Raw genomic sequence first — 19,871 nt, 5'->3', positions numbered from 1 at the left:
CGCTCTGGATTTAGCCAAAATCCTCCTCTTGGCTCCTCTTCCCTTCACCCGCCTCCCTGTTAGTGGAGCAAACGGGAGGCAGAGGCTGGAGCCCGCAGCAGCCTGGCTGGCTGGGATTTACGGATGCCGGCTGCTTCTCAGTGTTGATTTTTACAGTTTCCCTCTATTGATGGCAAGCAATGCTGATTTTCCATTTATGGCAGTAATAAAAGTCTCCTTTTAAGCTGAATTTATTTAAGTAAAATGGGAAAGATGCTTTGAAAATAAATATTAAGTAAATAATAGCACCGGTGGTACAGGCGCCCTGTGGAGAAGTGGAGGCCGCCCTCAAAGGCTGGGTGTAGGAATTTGCCTGTAGCAGGGCCTTGGCTGCTCTGAGTCTCCCCCACTGTGCAGCCTTGACATCTCAGCTTGTCCCCTCTGCTAAGAGCCTCCTCTGGTTGTCCATGCTGATGCAGGCTACCCTTCCCCAGGATCCTCCGGACTCTGTGCCTCTTTCCAGAGTTCCCACATACATAGTGTAACAAGCCAGGAGGGGACGGGGGATGCTCTACTTGACAGCCAGTGCAAATCATGCATACCAGGAACAACTGTGCACAGCACCCACACTCAGTCTTAGCCTTTGTTCATACAGTGGTCCCTGGCACGTGTGCGTGCGTGCGTGCGTGCGTGCGTGTGTGTGTGTGTGTGTGTGTGTGTGTGTGTGTCTGCTCTCCTGTGGGCTCCTTGAAGGCCAGAGCCTTTCTCCTGGGGGTCAGAGTTGACGTTTCTCATTCCTCCTGCATGATGACTGGCAGCTCAGGCAGCCATCTTCCCATCAGAACACACAGCACATTCCTTCAGCACTATGACATCTACCTCTCACTAGGAGCATACAGCAAAGTCGTTCTGGCCTGTCCATTCCTTCTGAGTCAGTCTCCCCACTTTATACTCCTTCCTCTTGGGGCAGGCAATCTATCAGGTTGAGAGTGCCCCAGAAGAATCTCCTGAGTCCAGCTCAAACAAACAAACAACAAAAAACTGCAGTTTCTGGGGAAGAAGGGCTTGGGCTAGGGCTGTCTCTGTCACCCCTCTACACCTGCGTTTCCCTTTCAGGGAAGTTTCCCTTTCCCTAAACAGTGTGAAAGGATTAGGTAAACTGATCAGAGCAAAAGAGCCCATTTCCCCGACCCCCACCCCCACCCCGGGTCAGGGATTGAGGGATACTGCTCTGGGCTAGGCACAGAGCAGGCTTCCTAGAATGGCCCTGAAAAAGTGTCACACTTCCTTATGCTGAGAAAAGGGGGCCTAGATAAAATGTCACTTCTAGTGAGGGAATTTCCCAGCCAGCTCTGCAGCTGTGAGCTGACCTTGTACCTTCCTGCTCTGTGACCTCAGGCTTAGCTGCTTCTTCTCTGGCTACCTGGACTCCATGGTGAAACAGGCTGATGTTAGTCCACGGCACCAGGTCTGAAGGAAGTCAGGTTTCCAGTACAAGAACTGGGCTGTAAAATGGGTTTCCTGCCTTCGACACTGCAGCATAGGCTAGCCCTGTTGGCCCTGGGCCCTCTGAGCCTTGCTCAGAGTGGATTCATGCCAGGCTGCTGCAGTAGCTGTGGCCAGTGTACTCCCAAGCACAGTGGAGTTCACGAGCACCTCCTGTGTCCCTGGCACCATGCTGGTGGCTGGGACGAAGCAAACAGCCTGGAATCTCTGCTTTTAGGAGCTTGTGCGTCAGTTGGATCAGTTGGATGATGGAAACAGACAAGCCGGAAGCCAGCAAGCTAGTGAAGAGGTGGGGAAGCTATAAGCACTTGCCAGGAGACCTCACTGGGAGGTGGCAGGGACTGAAAGCTCCGGGATTAGGAAATGTAGTCCAGTGTGGGGGCATGGTCCAGATACCCAGACACGAGCCGTGGAATGTTCACTGAGGGGCAGCTGCTGTGATTTAGGGGCGCCACCAGGGGCTTTTTAAAGTGTAGTAAAATACTTAGAGCACACATTTGTCACATTGACAGTTTTTAAGTGTGTAACCGGACAGTCAAAGTGTGTTCAATCTGCCGAACTGTTGTCAGAACTATCCAGAAATTTTCCCAGGGCAGACAGAGCCTCTGCCATGACAACAGCCCTTTCCCACTGAGTATAACCCACTGTGAATGCAGCTGCTCGGAGCCTCAGTAAGGGGACCCTGTAACTGTTTATGGAGAATCAACTACATACACACACACCACACACACCCACACACAGCACACACACACACACACACACACACACACACACACACACACACCATACTCACATGCACATATACATACACCAAATACACATATACATACAACACATATACCACAGACCACTCACACTACACACCACACACCCCACACCCACACACACACTCACACATATATGTGTCACATACATATACATACACCACAGACCACACACACACCACACTTACACATATCACATACACACACACATACCACAGACCACACACACACTATATACACCCCCCCACATATACATACATCACATATACACATACCACATACATGTAAACATACACACCATACACATACATCCCTGACAGAGCTCAGGTAGAGCAGAGACCCAGCACATCACCACCACCCCTTCTGCTGTCCCTGCCCTGCCAGGGACATCTCTTACTGAGCCACCTGCCACATTCTGCTCCAGATCTTCTAGGGACGGAGCAGATCCAGGCTCAGAACCATCACTGGGCCTGGAAAAGGAAGGAGCAGGCACCAGCCATGCAAACAGAGCTAAAGGAAGTGTGTGTGTGTGTGTGTGTGTGTGTGTGTGTGTGTGTGTGTGTGTGAGAGAGAGAGAGAGAGAGAGAGAGAGAGAGAGAGAGAGAGAGAGAGAGAGAGAGAGAGAGATCTGGGCTCAGAGCAGCAGGAAGTCAGGCAGGGCTGCCCATTTGTGGGTGGATGAGTTCCCCAGGTGTGCAAGAGCCCAGTGCTTCTGGAAGGTGGACCTTTGGGCCAAAGAGGCCCGAAATGGTGAATGAGGGGTCACAGGGCCCACCATGCATGGATACAGCTGCTACATGGCCATGTGGCTTCATGAGGTGTTGAGGTTACATCTCTAGAGAGCGAGAGGTGGGGTTACCTATTCCACACATACTGCTTGTGCCAATTTTTCAACAGCCCCTGACTTCTCTCCTTTTGCAGATAAAGAAACAGACTTAGAGGCAAAGGGGCTGCTGGCCCAGGTCTCACAGTAAGGGCCAAGCTGACGGGACTGAAGGCAGAACCAGAGCTGTCTGGGTGGACCAGGCCCAGGCTGGAAGGGCCTGATACTGAAGGTCAGGACCTACCTCAGCTCACTCTTACCTGCCAGGAGCCAAAGCCCAGCTCAGCCAGGCCTCGGCACCAGTCCCTGCAGCCGATGCCCGATAGGGCATGGGGTTAATGAGTGTATCGCTGCCCCAATTAACAGCAGAAAAGCAGCTGATGTCATGCTCAATCGAGCCCCTGTTCCTTCCACAGAATCCTAATTTGTGGACACTGGGTTTAATTGTCTTCCCTGAGTTTTCCTGAGAGTCAGCCAGGCAGGCGTAAGCCCTGGGGCTGGAGAACACCAATACCCTTCCCCCCAAATCTATAATTACTCTGGCTCTGGAGACGCACTGAGTCTTCAGGAGGGACCTGAGCTGGAAGGAACCTGGGGGTGGTTAATGCAGAGAGGGCTCATGTCTGAGATGCCCCCAGGAGGCAGGGGCTGGTGGGAAGAAGTCTGAGGGCTTGAAAGGAGGTGTTCAGAGATGGTCTAGAGCCAGCTTCCATTCTAAGTCTTCTAAAACTGGGTTCAGTTTAACCAGTGACTCACTCTGTGACCTTGGGCAAGTTGCTTAACCTCTCTGAGCCCCAGCTTCATCTGAAAAGTGGGGTCAAAGGATAATAGCTGCCCTGTGGGGGAATGGGAGCAGCCATCTTGGGTACATGGGTTGGCTAGAGGTAGGTCAAGATTACAGTTCCATGTGGATGTGGGTAGCCACCTCATTTTCTCAGCCCCCTTTCTGTCTCTCCCAAGTGGGGCAGATGAGAGTGTTGGAGACAAGGTCTGTGTGGTGCTGGGTTCACGGCGGATGGCAGTACGTGGCCTGCAGTCTGTCCCCCTCCCCTGACTCTGCAGAGCCCAGTGGGACCCCCATTCTGCCTTTGCTCCCACAGCTGGCTTGCTTCCTAAGTTTCACCTGTACCATCAGGCTGCACCCAGGTCGCCTCCTCTTTGGAGTTCTCCCAGATTGCCTCCTCTCTGAGGCCAGATACAGCCTTTGGACACAGGCCATATTCTTTTCCTTCGAGTGTCCCCAGGACTCACCCCACCTTGGAGAAAGACAAACTGGTGCTCAGGTTGGGGAGGAATTCTTAGGTGAGAGCAGATCAGTTGGCAGAGGCAGGCTACGACTCCTGCTCAGTGTGCTCTTGGCTCCTGGCCCAGTGCTCACAGGATTCCCCCCCCCCCCACTGGACCCACACAGCTGTTTGGAGGGATAGGACATGTGTTTAGTGGCTGACTGTGGACAGGGCAACTTGGATGTCCTGTCACATGCACAGAGCCTGTCCTTCCGCTTTGTCTCCCAATCACACTTCCCTCTTCACTGTGAGGCTAGATGAGGGGGTCCAGGGAGGCCTCACCGTACCCTGTTGAGTCTGAAGGGGACCAGAGCACTTGTGGGGAGGGGAGCTGGCAGCGATGACCACAGCAATGGCCTTGCTAAAACTCCTATCCACTCCGTGTGCAGAATGACACCACCTCAGAGAAGTCTTCCCGATTGCCTCAGACTGGGCAAGCCGTGTGTGCTGATGAAACAGCAACCCACCTGCCCTCCAGGACTGTAGACCAGCCAGCAGGGACTGCTCCCACTTCCTTCTCTTTTGGGGGGTAGAGTCTCACGTATCCTAGGCTAGCTTTGAACTCACCACATAGCTAAGAATGATCTTGAACTTCCAATCTTCCTGTCTCCACTTCCTACGTGCTGGAATTACAGTCGCATGCCACTGTGCCCAGACTATGCCATGTGAGGGGTCAAACCCTGGGGCCTCATGCATGCTAGGCCAGCACTGAAATGATTTAGTCTCACTCCCAGCCCTGGGCCACTCGTTTGTAGAAAGAGCTCTACAAGCAAAAGGCAACAGATCTCAGAGTATAGTGGCACAATCTTTAATCCCAGCACTCAGGAGGCAGAGGCAGGTGGATCTCTGTGAGTTCAAGGCTAGCCTGGGCTACAGAGTGAGTTCCAGGACAGTGAGGGCTACACAGTGAGACCTTCTGTTAAACACAACAAAACAAAACCATCTCAAAGCAATCAAATCTCCTAAGATGTATGGGGTGCCAGGGAGTGGGAGTCTTGGGAGTCATGGTGGGTCTGGGTTCGAGTTATGACTACTGTAGTATGGGGAAGGATTGCACAGGGGTTGGGGGGTATCTGCCCCCTTTAAATCACAAGGACAAGCAAGGGAGCTCATTGCCTGCAAGACAAATGCTGGGACTGTGGCTGGCCCAAACTGAGACATGCTCAGAGCTCAGATTTCCACTACTTAGCACACATACAAAAAAAAAAAAAAGGATGTAAAATGTCTCATTAGTAATTAACTTTATCACATGTTGAAATAATATTTTTTGTTATTGGTTTAAGTAAAATATATTATTAAAATTAATTTTAGCTTTTGTTAGACCTTTTTAATTTTTTTAAAAAGATTTATTTATTACTATGTATACAGTGTTCTGTCTGCATGTGTGCCTACCCGCCAGAAGAGGGCATCCGATCTCACTACAGATGGTTGTGAGCCACGTGTGGATGCTGGGAATTGAACTCAGAACCTCTGGAAGAGCAGCCAGTTCTCTTAACCTCTGAACCATCTCTCCAGCCCTGTCAGACCTTTTTTAATGGGGAAACAAGGAAATGGAATGTTCCTTGTGACTCATGATGTCACTCTTATGCACGTTTCTATTGGAGAGAGCTGTCCTGAACCATCACCAGGAATCCAGTGGAGAGCTGACCTGGGGTGGACGCCGTCCTGCGCTCTATCATCCTAAACCACAGGGCTATCTCAGGGCCTCAAAGACTGGGGCCTTCTCACAACCCTGGCTGCTGGATGGCCCAGACCACACTCTGAGCCTAGTGAGAGGAACTGAGAGCCCCAACCGAGGTAGCCACTGCTCTAGTGAGCAGGCAGGCCAGGAGCTGTGGCCAAGAGAGGCTAAATGGGGACAGAGAGCGGCATGTCCCTTCCTTGGGACACGTCACCCTTTGCCCTTCCTTTGATTTGGAGCCACACAGAGGACCCACATCCTCTTGTCTGCTGCATGTGGCTTCCTGAATCACACTTTGGGGAGGAGAGACCTGATGTATCCTCCCCTTGCCTACCTTCGGGGTCTTAAGTGGAGCCTGCGCCGTGGGAGGGCAGGTGGTGCCTCTCTATCCTCCGAGGCTTAGCCATGGCATGTGGTGTGGGTCACAGGTGAGTACCTCTATTGTCTCACACCCAGCCAGTCTCATATCCCTGGCCACCCAGATCTAATAAATGGGCCTGGATCCAGGGACACTTGTTCCAGGGCCCTACTGGCTTCTCCTGGTGGCAGGTTCTCCGTAACACCCTTGGATCCTACTCTGCTTGGCAAACAAGACTGGGAAAGACCTGACCACAAAGGCTGGGGCAGGATCATCAGGTGTGGACCCTGGAGATCATTTTCTAGCCACTGAGGAATACAACCAACCTCCTGCTGTGAACCAGGACCTTTTCCATTGCTGCTGATAGATAGATAGATAGATAGATAGATAGATAGATAGATAGATACATACATACATACATACATACATACATACATACATAGGTGATAGATTGATAAACAGATGATAGATAAATAGATGGATAGATGATAGACACACAGATGGATAGATAGGTAACACAGGAATTGCTATACCTCCTGGAAGGACAGATAATATATTAGCTGTGCCACACAAAACAATAACTATTCCTCTACACAAATGGATCTATTTAAGTGAATTAAAATAAATTAAAATAAATCCAGGTGCCCGGTCCACTCAGCAAACTGTCACTAGTGGTCACTCTGTTAGCTTACATGCAGACCATCTTCCTCTTGTAAGGGCTTCAGCTCCTACCCTAGGTGAGAAGGACAGAGATGGGGTGGTTTGTGCTGTGTTAAAATACCTCCAGCCACTGTGTGAAGACGGTTGTCTTCAGGGAAGCAGCAGGGCTGGTGTGATAATGGTGGCTTGGCCCTGCGGGAAGGGGCTGGCGTCTGGAGGTCCTCTGGGCCAGAACCCATGGAGTTTTCTGAAGACCCAGTGTAGGTTGTGAGGGTTGAGGCAGAGAGCCAAAGGTGGCTTGAGACTCACCTGAGCACTTGGCACAGGCCTCGGGCTGTGAGAAGGAGGGCTAGTGTGGTTGGCACCACCCCTGCAGGATCCTGGTTTCCTCCTTCCCCCTAAGGACAGCTCTTGGGGTGGCCACATGTAAAGGTAGCTCACAGCATCCCGCAACATCCCTGTGATTCAAGCCATGTCCTTTATCATCAAACCAGCCTTATGTATATATCCAGGGCTAGCTAGTCCTTCTCCTTTGCTGAGAAACCAGAAAGCCTTTTTTTTTTTTCTTTTCATAAGAAGCTTTATAAACCTTGGCCTGCTGGGCTTTCTCTCAGCCCAGAGATGTTGCCGAAATAAAGCTCTACACAGGTACCTTGTGCAGAGCAAAGAAAGTTATCAAACCTGATCACACAAAACTCCAGCTGTCCTGTGGAGCGGAGTGAGGTCACTGCCCTTGATTCAGGATGCTACCTCCCCACTCAGGGCTCCCTCTTTACTGGGACAGGAGGCCCTCTGGGGCTAGGAATGTCTGTCCCTCTGAGCTGGGCCTGAGGGACTGCATAGTCCAGGGGTGGGGTCGATGGACACCGCATTTCTAGAATGACCTGTGGTTGCTAGGCATCTACCATCTTCCTTCAGTGTGGGCAATCCCCTGAGAGGAGGAAGAGACACTAATTGCATCTCAGTTTGGGGAGAAAGAGCCAGAGCATGTGGAGGGGAGAGGTTCTGGGATTGTGAAGTGGGGGTGCAGCAGGGTAACCTGGGCAGGGGGACTGCTCCTGGCTCCTGGAACTGGCTGTTTTGAGACTTGGTGGGAGCTGGGCTCTGCAGGAATGCCAGGCAGGGTGCCTTCATTTCCCCTGTGCTCCCCACTCAGCACATCTGAGGCAGGCAAGCTGTGTGACCATTGAACAGTTGCTGGGGGCCCACAAAGAGGTGACTTGGGAATCAGCTTTGGTCGACCACAGGAGCCAGGCAGGAAGTGAGGAATATCCAGAGCAAAGGGACCTGGGAGAAGAGGCAGGCGCCCAGGCAGAGGGGAAGGAGCCTGACAGAGCCAGCCCCTCAGGAGGGTCAAAGTGGTGTCTGAGTGCACCCCAGGGGAAGTGGGGACCTTAAAGCTGGGTTTGAGTTAAAAGGTGGTGAGGGTAAGGCTCACAGGGGTGGGCACTGGGTAGGGTGAATGGAAGAATCTGGAAGAATTAAAATCGCAGCCTCCCTGCCTCCTGGCTTCCTGGCTTGCTTTCAAGCCAGCCCTCCTCCATCACTTCTTCCCATGTCTTCTTCAGGCCCTGGGACAGTGTCTTGCCACACATAGCTACCCTGGGGCCAGGTTTTTGAGTCCTCATCTGCCTATTCCCCAAACAGCACTTTTCACAGAGACGCCCCATGACATGACAGCACGGACAGGCGAGGATGTGGAGATGGCCTGCTCCTTCCGAGGCAGTGGCTCCCCATCCTACTCACTGGAGATCCAGTGGTGGTACCTGCGCAACCACCGGGACTGGACTGACAAGCAGACATGGGCTTCCAACCAGGTAAGACCTTGGGAGATGCTTCCGTGGGGGATGCTGCAGGGGCCTTGGGGAACCTTGTGCCTGATGTCCCTGTCCTCGGCAACACCCTGCAGGCACTCCTTTCTTGCTGGGATTGGGCACGTGATGGCCAGAACAATGCCTGTTCTAGGCCCTCCCCTAGTATCAGGGAGACTGAGGCCCAGAGGGATGGGACCTCCTTCAGGGTATGGGTGAAGTGGGTCTCAGGATGCTTCCTGTCACTTCCCATGTCACACTGGCAGTATTTTTGTAAAGGGCTCTGCAAGAAAGGCCATGTTGTTACACAGTTCATTCCAAGCACTCCTGTTTACGTGCAGACAGGCTCCCTGCACTGGTCACAGCAGACACACTCAGCCCTTCACACACCATCTCCTGAGTTCACACAGCCACAGCCCCTGCCACTGGCTTCTGCCACTCTAAGGGCTTTCTCTAGGAAGTCTCACTTGCTGTCAGCAAAGCAGATAGGGGCAGCCTTGGCCCAGAGATAGGAGCGGTGTCAGAAAAGTGACCAGCCCCCTCTCCTTGTGGCTGGGCCATTGATAAGGACCTGTGTTTCCAAGGAGCCTGGCAAAGTAAGGTTGGCGGCTCAGGTATAACTGGCTGGCTAAGCCATTGTCTGGCTCCCTAACTCCCCTTCAGTGTTTCCTAATCTTCTCTTCCAAATGAGCCAAGTACATGTCCATCATACTCTTCAGGTCTGCTTTCAGGGACACCTTCTGAGACGGTGGCATCCCACACATATGTCTGTACAGCAGCACAAAGATATATACATACCCACATGAACATGTGTGTATATATATACTTTCATGTACACACAACACCCTTAATACAAGTCTATGGCAAACTCTGTCTTGATTGTGGGAGTAACAAGTCCCTGATATGTCAGACTGCCACATGCAGATGTGGAAGATGCCTGTGGCCAGAGGAAACCCTTAGGAAAGGAGTTTGGGGTACTGGGGGACATTCAAGGTGTTCTTTGGTATTTAGGGGTGGAAGCCTCCAGGACATGGCCAGTGATCTAACCGTATCTGCTACAAACATACATTCAGGTTCAAACATACAACCTTAGCAGCACATTCCCAGATGGAGAGCAGGCACAGATTTCTGGGGACATGCACCCACACTCTTTCCCATTCGTATATGTGCACAGACATATGGCCATTATAGCCAAACATCCTCATGAGTCCAGACGCCTGGCTCTCTGGCCAGTGTCACAAGCACCTCCTTTATCTCCCTTCGGTTCCCCTCTCCTGAATTGCCAGTGGATACCCCAATTGCAGACCTCATGACCTCTAGCTAGAATCTTATTTTTTATAAGATTTCTTTATGTATTATTTTAGGTACATGTGTGTGCCTGAGTGTATGCATGTGTACCATGTGGGTGCAAGTACCTGTGGGAACCAGAAAGGAGCACTGGATCCCTTGGAGCTGGGCATTGGACACTAAGTTTGGGTCCTCTGGAAGAACAGCAAGTGTTCTTAACTCCTCAGTCATCTCTCCAGCCTTCATTTTTTAAATTATCATTTTAAAATTTGACTAGAATGTATATAAGTGTCTTTATGAACAGGATTCAGCGTGACATTTCCACATCTGTACGCACTGTACACTGATGAAATCCAGTATCCTTGACCATGATCCTAACTGTCCTCTGTCTCCATGGTGTTCCTCCCCACACTCACCCCTCGCTAACACCTTGTCTCTGCTCTCTGCTCCCCCTCTCTGGACAGCTAAAAGCTTCTCAGCAGGAGGACTCGGGGAAGGACGCCACCAAAATAAGTGTGAGTTTTGATAATGACTTTCCACAAATAGTCTAATGGAAGATGCAGCTGTGACAAAAAAAAAAAAAAAAATTTGTTTTTTTTGTCCATTTCAGCAGGGAACTTGGGCAAGAAAATGGACGAAAGGAGAGGGGATGGGAGGTGCCCCAGCTTGGTGAGGTTTTTTTGTTTGTTTTTCTGGGTCTTTTTGCCAGAGCTTTTTCAAGTTCATTGAATGACAGTTAAGAAAAATGAAGGGAGAGAAGACAAATTCTCCCCTGGCAGGCCAAGGCCAGGTGTGCCTCCGTGGTGTTCCATGCCTGACTCAGCCTCATTTGTCACTGGGAAGCTACAAGGTCTCAGGAGGCTGAGTGGGCAATTTTTTGGCCCACCATGACTGACTGATGTTAGAGCATCTCAGGGTCCCTGGGTGTGACTTCCAGGAGCAGGGACTCCAGGACTGGCAGGCTTAGGCATCCACTCTTTGTGTGTGTGTGTGTGTGTGTGTGTGTGTGTGTGTGTGTGTGTGGCCACAGTGGGCAGAGGGACCAAGTCTCTGTCCATTTTACAGCCTGGGCTGCTGAGGCTGGAGAGTACCTGAGAAGTGTGGCTACTGTGCTGAGCCTCTTGTCCTCTGCCAGGGAGGTCAGGGAGCTGGGATGTAACGGTTACTGTGGAGTTGGAGCCTAAAGCTCAGCCTGGAAGAGACAGGCACTGTGGAGAAGAAGATAAAATGGGGAAGAACATGGAGCAGAGGGGACTATTCTGGGCATGCGTGTGGCCACAGGACTGGGCTGGGTTACTGGAAGTTCACCAGCAGCACACCCATGGTGCAGGCACCCTAGTACAGATATGAAAGTGTGTGGGGGCAGCCTTTCCAGCTCCCTCCCCAGCTGGGTCTCCTACAGCTTCTTAGGGACCACAGGGGGAACTCAGGACCTCGGGACCAATTAGATACAGTACAAGAGAAGCCATATTCCTGAACCAGGGGTTTCAGCTGAGTGGCCACCAAGACAAGTAAGGGCACCATGGCCAGGAGGCCAGGAAAGAGGCTTCTTCAGCCACTCAGGGGAGGAGCTAAAAAGTGAGGGGTCACAGCATCCCTGATACCTTCTGGCAGGGCGTGGGAATTGTAGCTTCACAATTTAAGGCAGCCAACCCTGCTCTCCTGCCCTTAGTCAAGGCCATGCTCCTGTCTCATGAGCCATGTCTTGCCTCTACACCCATCACCCTCTCAGGCAGAGGTCTCCAGATGTACCAACATAACCCCTCCGAGGACACACCCTCTGCCTTTATTGTGTCCCGTTTCGTGAGCCGCTCTGGGCTCTGGCAAAGAAAGAATTATCTAATTGATTGAGAGGATTATAATTCCAGGCTGCTAGCCTCATGAGAGGGGAATGCAATGCTAATTAGTTAAATAAAATAAATGTTCTCTGTGGGAGTGTGAAGTCACCCCCAGTCCATCCCCATAATCCTCATACCAGCTGGGGCTTCTGGGTCTGGTACCAGGCCCAGCCTTTTACACAGTCATGTAAGCCAGCGTTCCTAACTACAAAGGCAGAGAGGCGGACCCACAGCCTGGGTTCTTAATGTCTGAGGAGACTGTACCAACTTTTCTTCTTAGACTTCAAAGCTCTGTGACTGTTCTGTCATGCACAGGCTCATCTGTTCCCTGCCATCCCTGGGCCTTGGCATAGGCTAGAGTCTCTGCCTAGAAATCTACTCCTACCTCTCCTTTCATTGCTCAGCTGAGGGGGGCCCCGGGCCCAGTCATAACTGCACCCTTTCCCTTCCCTGATGGCTAGCTATGTTGTACCTGTCATTATCCATGTCAGAATCACTTCATGTCAGTCTCCCCCAGGCAGTAGGCCCAGGATGAGCCTGAATCCCTTGTGTTTACATAGACCAACAGAGAGCCTGGCACATATTAGGTGCCCAGTTAATATTTACTGATCACTATCCCTCTCACACACTCAGACCAATATGTATGCAAACATGTCTGTATATATATATGTATTAGCATGGTATGACTTCACTTCATTTGTGTACTTGTGTGTCCGGGTGGTAACAGCGAGTGGAAGAACTCATGTGAGGACCACAGGGACCAAGAAGAGACTTCATGTTCTTACATTATCTAAAGGCCAAATTAGCTAGATTAGCTCCCAAGCTTTAGCTGTTGGGACATCTCTGGGCCTTTGATAAGTCACTGTGTGAACTACAGGCCAGGCAGTGCCAGGGCCTGTGGGAGACTTGGCTTTGGTAGGTTGTGGGGGACACTTCAGAACCTCTGGAGCCTGTTATGGAGACCTACAGAGGTCCAGACTCAGGGATGGCTGTACTGACGGTATTTGGGGATCTTGAGGATGCCATCGGGCTGGCACTTGGTGTGCCAGGAGCTGAGCTCTGGCTCTGGCTTTGCCTCCTCTCCATCTCTTTCTGGAAGATGGTATAAGAAAACACTAGAAGCCAGAAGTAGCTTGTGCTGAGGGAGCCAGTATTTACTTGTGGCCTGCAGAACCCCATGGCACCATTCTGCCAAGTGTAAGGTACCTGCATTGCCAGCCATGTTTGAGTCCTGGGAGGATTGCTGTGATCCAGCTAGTGCTCTCTGTATTAGGGGTTAAGTTGGTCCCTCACTAGTCTCACAGATGAAGATGGTGCTGAATTCCTGACTTAGGAAGTTCCCCCATGGGACAGGAAACATGGCTCAGTGGGTAAAGTGCTTGCCCCCAACTAATTACCTGCGTTTGATCCCTGGGACCCATACAGTAGGAGTGAACAGAAACCCATGTCACCCTCTGACCTTCACATACATGTCAGAACAAGCACATACCCATACATTCAGGCACTCACAAAAATTGTGGGGTTTTTTGTTTTGTTTTGTTTTTTCAAAAAGGTTCCCCTTCCCTGGGCCTGTCAATTGATGGCTGCAGCCACAGTGGGCAGGAAATGCTTCCAGAAGGCCACAGTCACTTACGCTCCATCCCCAGGCCCCAGTGGGAAATGGGCATGTATCCACTACCCCCAGGGAATAAAAGAGAACATGACATCTGCCACCACCACAGGAGGAGAATGGCTGATCTCTGAGAGCCTGTGCCAGGGACCTGAGCTAACACAGGCCTGAGGGCTCCCTGGAGGGCAGGGCTAAGGCCTCCAGGGCCCCCTGTGCTGTGCGGGCTGTGGGAGGGCTTGCAGCCAATCAAGGAGGAGCAGATGGGACGGGGTTGGGGGAGACTTGCAGGTTCTGTTGATGGCCTGGCTGGCAGAGTCAGGGGCTGCCCTGGCTCCTGCCTAAGTGTGTGGGGGGGGGTCTGAATAGAACGATGTGGTCTCACATGCTCAGGGGCAGGAGCAGTGGGAGTCTGGGCTGGAGATGCTTCTTCATGGAGCAAGGTGACCACAGTAGGACCAACTGGAGGTACTCAGACCCACAGGTCCCAGAGCTGGGGGCTTCCCACCCTGGGCCTTGAATCTGCCCAGGGGGTGAAGTGGTGGAGTTGACCAGAGCCTGGTCTTCGCTAGATCAGCCCACCCCTCCCTACCTCACCAGGCACCTCCCAGGTCTCTTCCCGGAGCCACACGGAGGCAAAGGTCACTCTATGGGCACAGATGGCCTGCCTGGCCTTTCCTCCTGGCCCAGCTGGGAGGACAGAGCCTGGGGTGTGTGGCTGTGGCCAGCAGGAGGCTGACGGTCAGAGCCGGCCTGGCCAGGCTCTTTCGGCGTGATTAGGTGCTTAATCGCTGAGGCCTGTCGATGCTGGGCTGTGATTATGATTTACAGCCAAGCTGCCCTGCGGCGGGTGTGTCTTTTGGCCTCTCCAGGCGCACGGATTCCTGACTGAGGAAGCTCAGCAGGCTCTTCCATCACCCCAAACGACTGAGGTGGAATAGAGATCCCCTCTAAGGGAGCAGCAGCTGATGAGGCTTAGGGCAGGGCTCCCCAAGGACGCAGAGGACTGGGGACTGGGGAGTGAGGTGGGAGGGGTTTCTGCCCATAGGCCACGCCCCGGGTGTGGCCATTGCATTCCTGATCTAGGGAGCCTCAGTTTTCTTTCTCAGGGACCCTGGGAGGTTCAGGGACGTGGTGCTGTAACTAGGAAGCGCTCTGAGCACTGATGGCTGCTGTTTGGGTCTTTGCGTTTGGCACACTGTTCTAAGGGCACGGCCGGGGCTGCAGCCTCGCCTCCTTCTGCGTTCTTACTTGGATGCCCAGAGTCCCCGTGAGTGGCTTGTGCTGTAGACCTTGTCCCACCAAAGCCCTGATGGAAGCGCCGCCCTTCTGAAGGCCACCATTGTCTGCTGGCCTCCAGGAGGCTGCGGAGGGGGCAGACGGCCAGGGCAGAGGTTTCCGCGTCCCCCTCAGCCTGCGCCTGCAGGGCGGGGCGTAGGCCTCCCTCCCCGGGAGCCGCTGCTCCCAGCGCTGCGCATTATTACTCCATTAGCGCCTTGTAGGGTTGACAAATGAAGGATAATTAATATCCGTGAGGGAAACAGATGTTGAGGTAATTCGCTCCCGCTGCGCATTTGCAATGGCTTCTCCTAACTCACCGGAGAGCGTGGCGGGACCGCGGGGGTCTTTCTGTGCCCTTGGTCAGGGTGATGGAGTTAGCAGGCAGAGTGGACATCAGCTGAGCCCCACACGGGGAGGGAGCATCTGATTCTTGACTCCTGTGTCCTGTTTTCCATTGGGACGTTCTGTCTGTGTCCCATCCCAGGTCCTTTGATGTACCATAAGCCCATGTTTTCCTGCTTTCTGGGGGATGGGCTCCTCACCAGGGGGCTCTTAGGGAGCCTGTGCTGCCAGCTCTGGAGTCCTCTGTGGGTCTGTCACACTGTTTCTAGGGCGAATGCATGGAGCCTCCCCTGGGGTCAGTGCCCAGCCCTGCTGTATACTGGTTTGGGTTCTGGACCAGTCTCAGTTTCCCCATCAGTAAAGCGGTTACCTTGTGTGTGAAGGCACCCGAAGACAAGAGGATGGCATTCGGGCCTACTCCTATTGGAAAGGGAGATGGGTCGAGTCCTTCCACTCAACAGACACTGGCTGCTGTTTGTGTCCCCAGCTAAGTGTGTGTCTCAGTACAGGCCATACCCGCCCTCTCAGGGACCATCCTCTTCGCCCTGGGCTCCCTCACTTTGTGTGTGGGAGAACAGCAGGGAACCCACTAGGGTCCCAAAGCAGAACTTGGGGAGTTGGCAGGCACAGTGCAGCTGATGCTATCTAGAAGAGGGACGTTGGTGCTCAGGGACCAGGCTGGTGGGCTGAACAGCCTGGCAGGGTGGATGCTGCCAGATAATGGCTGGGACTGAGCTCCAGCAGGGCTGGGCTTCCAGCTCTAAGAAATGTCCTTACCTAAATAAAGGTCCAACCTCATTCCCTTTAACTTTGGGTTTTTTTTGTTTTGTTTTGTTTTGTTTTGTTTTGTTTTGTTTTGGTTTTTTGTTTTTATAGAAATGTAGAAATTTACAAAAATAAATTAGAGTCCCTATACCCGCCATTCAGTCACACTATGATGCATTTTACTCCAAATGTCTTTTCTCTTGTAATTGGGGGGAAATAGTTGCCAGCAGAGTTATATTCGCAGCAGATTTATTCATGAGAGTACTAGTCTGGAAATTACCGGAAATTACAGGAAACTGTAGACGAGCCATAGTGTGGTCATCCAATGGAATACTACACAGCAATGCACAGAACCAGCTGGTACTGCATTGTGTGAAAGTCAGACTTGGCAGAGAGTCCTCCCCAACACAGAGTGTTCTAGAAAGTGGCTAAACTGTGGTGACAGATATAGAAAGGTTGTCCCTCGTGGGGATTAAGTACTGGCACAGAAGGGACCCAGAGCTTTGGGATGTCTCCATGGCAGACACAGACACAGCATGAATGGGCTGTCCACCCTGTTGGGGGTACTTGACCCAAGATAGGTGGGGCCCCAACTGTAAAATGAAAATGAAAAATTGGGTCAAGGGTCAGGTGTGGTGTAACAATCTAGTGTTCAGGAGGCTGAGGCAGGAAGGGCCTGACTTGAAGACCAGCCTGGACATCATAGTGAGAGCCTATCTTAAAAAAAAAAAAGTCATATCAAATCGCAGGGCAGTGGTGGCACACACCTTTAATCCCGGCACTTGAGAGGCAGAACCAGGCGGATCTTTGTGAGTTTGAGGCCAGCCTGGTCTACAGAGTGAGATCCAGGATGGGCACCAAAACTACAAAGAGAAACCCTGTCTTGAAACTGCCCCCCCCAAAAAAATTTTTTTAATCAATAAAAAGGCAAAACTTTACAAATGTAACACTCACTTTATTACCAGGGAGTGGACAGTTAAATTCTAGCATCCAACTGTAGTACTCTGGATGTCAGCCTGAATCCTTTTTTTTTCCCCTTAGAATTTATTTAAGTCTATGCACCACCTGTGTGCCTGGTGGCTGTGGAAGCTAGAGGAGGGAATTGGATCCCCTGGAGCTGGAGTTACAGACAGTTGTGAGCTGTCATGTAGGTGCTGGGAATCGAACCCTGGTCCTCTATAGGAACAGTCAGTGCTCTTAAGTACTGTGCCATCTTTCCAGTCCTCAGCTTCCAGCCTTTATCTTAAAGAAACAGAACCTTGGGCTGGTGAGATGGCTCAGCAGGTAATGGCGCTGGTGCTAAAGCCTGACACCTGAGTTTGAGCCTTAGCATCCAGATGGTGGAAAGAGGTGGAAAGTGACTCCTGCAGATTTTCCTCTGACCACACATTCACGGTGGCACGAGCTCCCGACTCAAGTTTCTCCCAAGCTCTGCTGTGAGGCAGCTGGCTTCCCTCCTATGCAGGGCTTTTCCGATTGTTCATAAACAGCAGCACAGCCTGGGAGCTGTGCCAGGAGGCTTCTTCCCTGCTTGCGTGTGGAACAGGTTGGGTTCTGGCTCTCCCTTCTTCCCAGCTGGGCAGTACTCCACCCCGTGGTTAGGCATTAGCGTTGCTTCTGTTTGTCCGTCTGTCATTCAGCTGCTCGGATGCTGACCTTGGATCCCCTCCCTGGCTCTATCTGGGGTGGGGGCCGCCTGGCGGCTTGGCTCGCGACCCCGGCCGGTCCTCACGGTGCCTCTGTCGCCCCCAGGTGGTCAAGGTGGTGGGCAGCAACATCTCCCACAAGCTGCGCCTGTCGCGGGTGAAGCCCACCGACGAAGGCACCTACGAGTGTCGTGTGATCGACTTCAGCGACGGCAAGGCCCGGCACCACAAGGTCAAGGCCTACCTGCGGGTGCAGCCCGGGGAGAACTCAGTGCTGCAGCTGCCTGATGCGCCCCCTGCCGCGCCCGCGCCGCCGCCCAAGCCAGGCCGGGAGCTGCGCAAGCGCTCTCTGCCCGAGGCCTGCAGCCTGTAGTCCGCCCGCCCCGCATGCAGTCCTCCCGGCCCTGCGGCGACGGCGGCAGAGGAGTCCCGCGTGTGCTTTGCTTGCTTGCCCCCCTCCCGGCTCCTCCTCACGCACCCCGTCCTCCCGGCCAGCCCCCTGGTGAGGAGCCGGGCCGAGGGGGCCCCACGCCCCTGTTCCGTCTCTTTCTACCCGGAACCGGCTCCGGGTCGCCCCCGGGAAGCGGAGACCCACCATCCCCACGCGGGAGGCTGCCCTGCCAGGCAGAGTTAGCACCAGCAGGCTCGCTCTGGGCCCTCGAGGCTCTCCCCGAGCCCCCCTCTGCCGGCACCCCCCACGCCCAGCCCTGTCTCGGGCCTGTGAAGTCCACCCAAGGGATCCCCTTCACCCCTCCCCTCCCCATTCCTGATCAGGGGACACCCACCCTGGTGGTTTGTAAATATTTCTATTGGGCCCACCCCGCCCCGGAACTGGCTCAAACCTCTGGCCACCCTCGGTGATGGAGGGGAGGTGGGAGGCCCAGGGCTTTGCCTAGGGGTGAGCGGGCCCTGTGTATATGACCCAACCTGAGTACCAGCCAACTCCAATAAAGCGGTTTAAACCAACCCAGACAGTGTCTTGCTGGAGCTGGCAGCTGAGCCACGGTGGGGAGGGAGGGAGGGTGGAAGGGAGGGCTTGGTGGGTCACAGCACTGAGCAAAGTGACCTGGTGCTGAAGCAGCCTGAAAGGGCAGGCGCTGCTGCTGGCTGGGGAGAGGGGTCCCCAAAGGGCCAGAGAAGCAGCTTTTGTCGACCCTACTGTGACTACTGGCGCCTGACTCAGTCCTGGATCCTGCAATAATCACACTTTCAGAAGGATCTGTGAAGCATGCGTTCAGGAGTGGATAAACATCTTTGCTGCTGCCACCCAGAAAACCTGTCACTCTCAAACAGACCCCACCTCGGCCCTCAGTCTCTTCCACCGTCCCCTCCCCTCACTCTCCGAGGGAATCCAGTGGTGACTCTTATGGTAATACCATCATCATCATCATCAATTTTGGAGTCTCATATAGCCCTGGTGTTTCAATCTCCCAAGAGCTGGGATTGTAGAAGTGTGCCACCATTTAGTGGGTTTTTGTTTGTTTGTTTTTAGTTTTAATACCTGTATGTATATCACTTTATTTTTTATTACACACATCTTTATGGGTGGTACAGGCATGTCACAGCGTGTGTGCAGAGGTCAGAGAACAACCTGAGAATATCAGTTCTCTCCTCCCACCGTGTGGGTCCTGGGGATCAAACTCACGTCATCAGGCTTGGTGGCAAGTGCCTTCACCCACAGAGCTGTCTCACCAACTGTGTTTGTCACTTTAAACAAAGTATTTTAATTTACTTTGCTTTGAGTGCTGGGAATGAGGAGTGCTAGGCAAGTGCTCTTCCATGGAGTTATATCCCAGCCCCTATATATTTGAGTTTTGTGTTTTTGTTTTCGAAACATGGTCACACATTGCTCAGAATGGCTTCAAACTCTCTGTGTAGTCAAAGATGACCTTGAGCTCCTGATCCTCCTGCCTCAGCTTCTCCAGTACTGAGTTGACAGGGTGTGGCGCATGTTCTTTCTGAGAGCTTTATCTAGGTTTAGTGCTATGAGCACCTTCTCCAAGTCTGCTGTGCATACATGCCTGAGAGTCTCAGGAGCTTTGGCAGGTCGGTGCTCCAGGCTGTCTGCTTTAGGATCTCATATTCTCCTTAGATCATCACCATGACTCTATTACACAAGAGGAATCAGTCAGAGAGGGTACATAGTTCACCCTAGCTCACACAGTAGTTGGACCTTCCTTAGCCTAAAAGTTGGCCCTGGCAAGACCGGATCCTTTCAGACCCCTTCTCCCTCACCAT

General features: G+C 52.6%; 1 protein-coding gene across 1 annotated transcript in view; it reads left to right on the top strand.

The window, feature by feature from the left end:
- The window catches only part of Vstm2l (V-set and transmembrane domain containing 2 like), a 31,875-nt gene extending 13,276 nt beyond the window's left edge, over positions 1-18,599 (top strand). Inside the window, exons 2-4 of the mRNA XM_036185386.1 lie at positions 8,705-8,874; positions 10,620-10,670; positions 17,740-18,599. Of these exons, the coding sequence (XP_036041279.1) occupies positions 8,705-8,874; positions 10,620-10,670; positions 17,740-18,006 (488 nt within the window). The 3' untranslated portion in view covers positions 18,007-18,599. The remainder of the gene's footprint in view (positions 1-8,704; positions 8,875-10,619; positions 10,671-17,739) is intronic.
- Positions 18,600-19,871: the final 1,272 nt, after the last annotated feature.

Source organism: Onychomys torridus, chromosome 4, assembly GCF_903995425.1.
Source record: "Onychomys torridus chromosome 4, mOncTor1.1, whole genome shotgun sequence".
Lineage (NCBI taxonomy): Eukaryota > Metazoa > Chordata > Mammalia > Rodentia > Cricetidae > Onychomys > Onychomys torridus.
The sequence above is the reverse complement of the archived record's forward strand: the minus strand, read 5'-3'. Positions and strand labels throughout refer to the sequence as shown.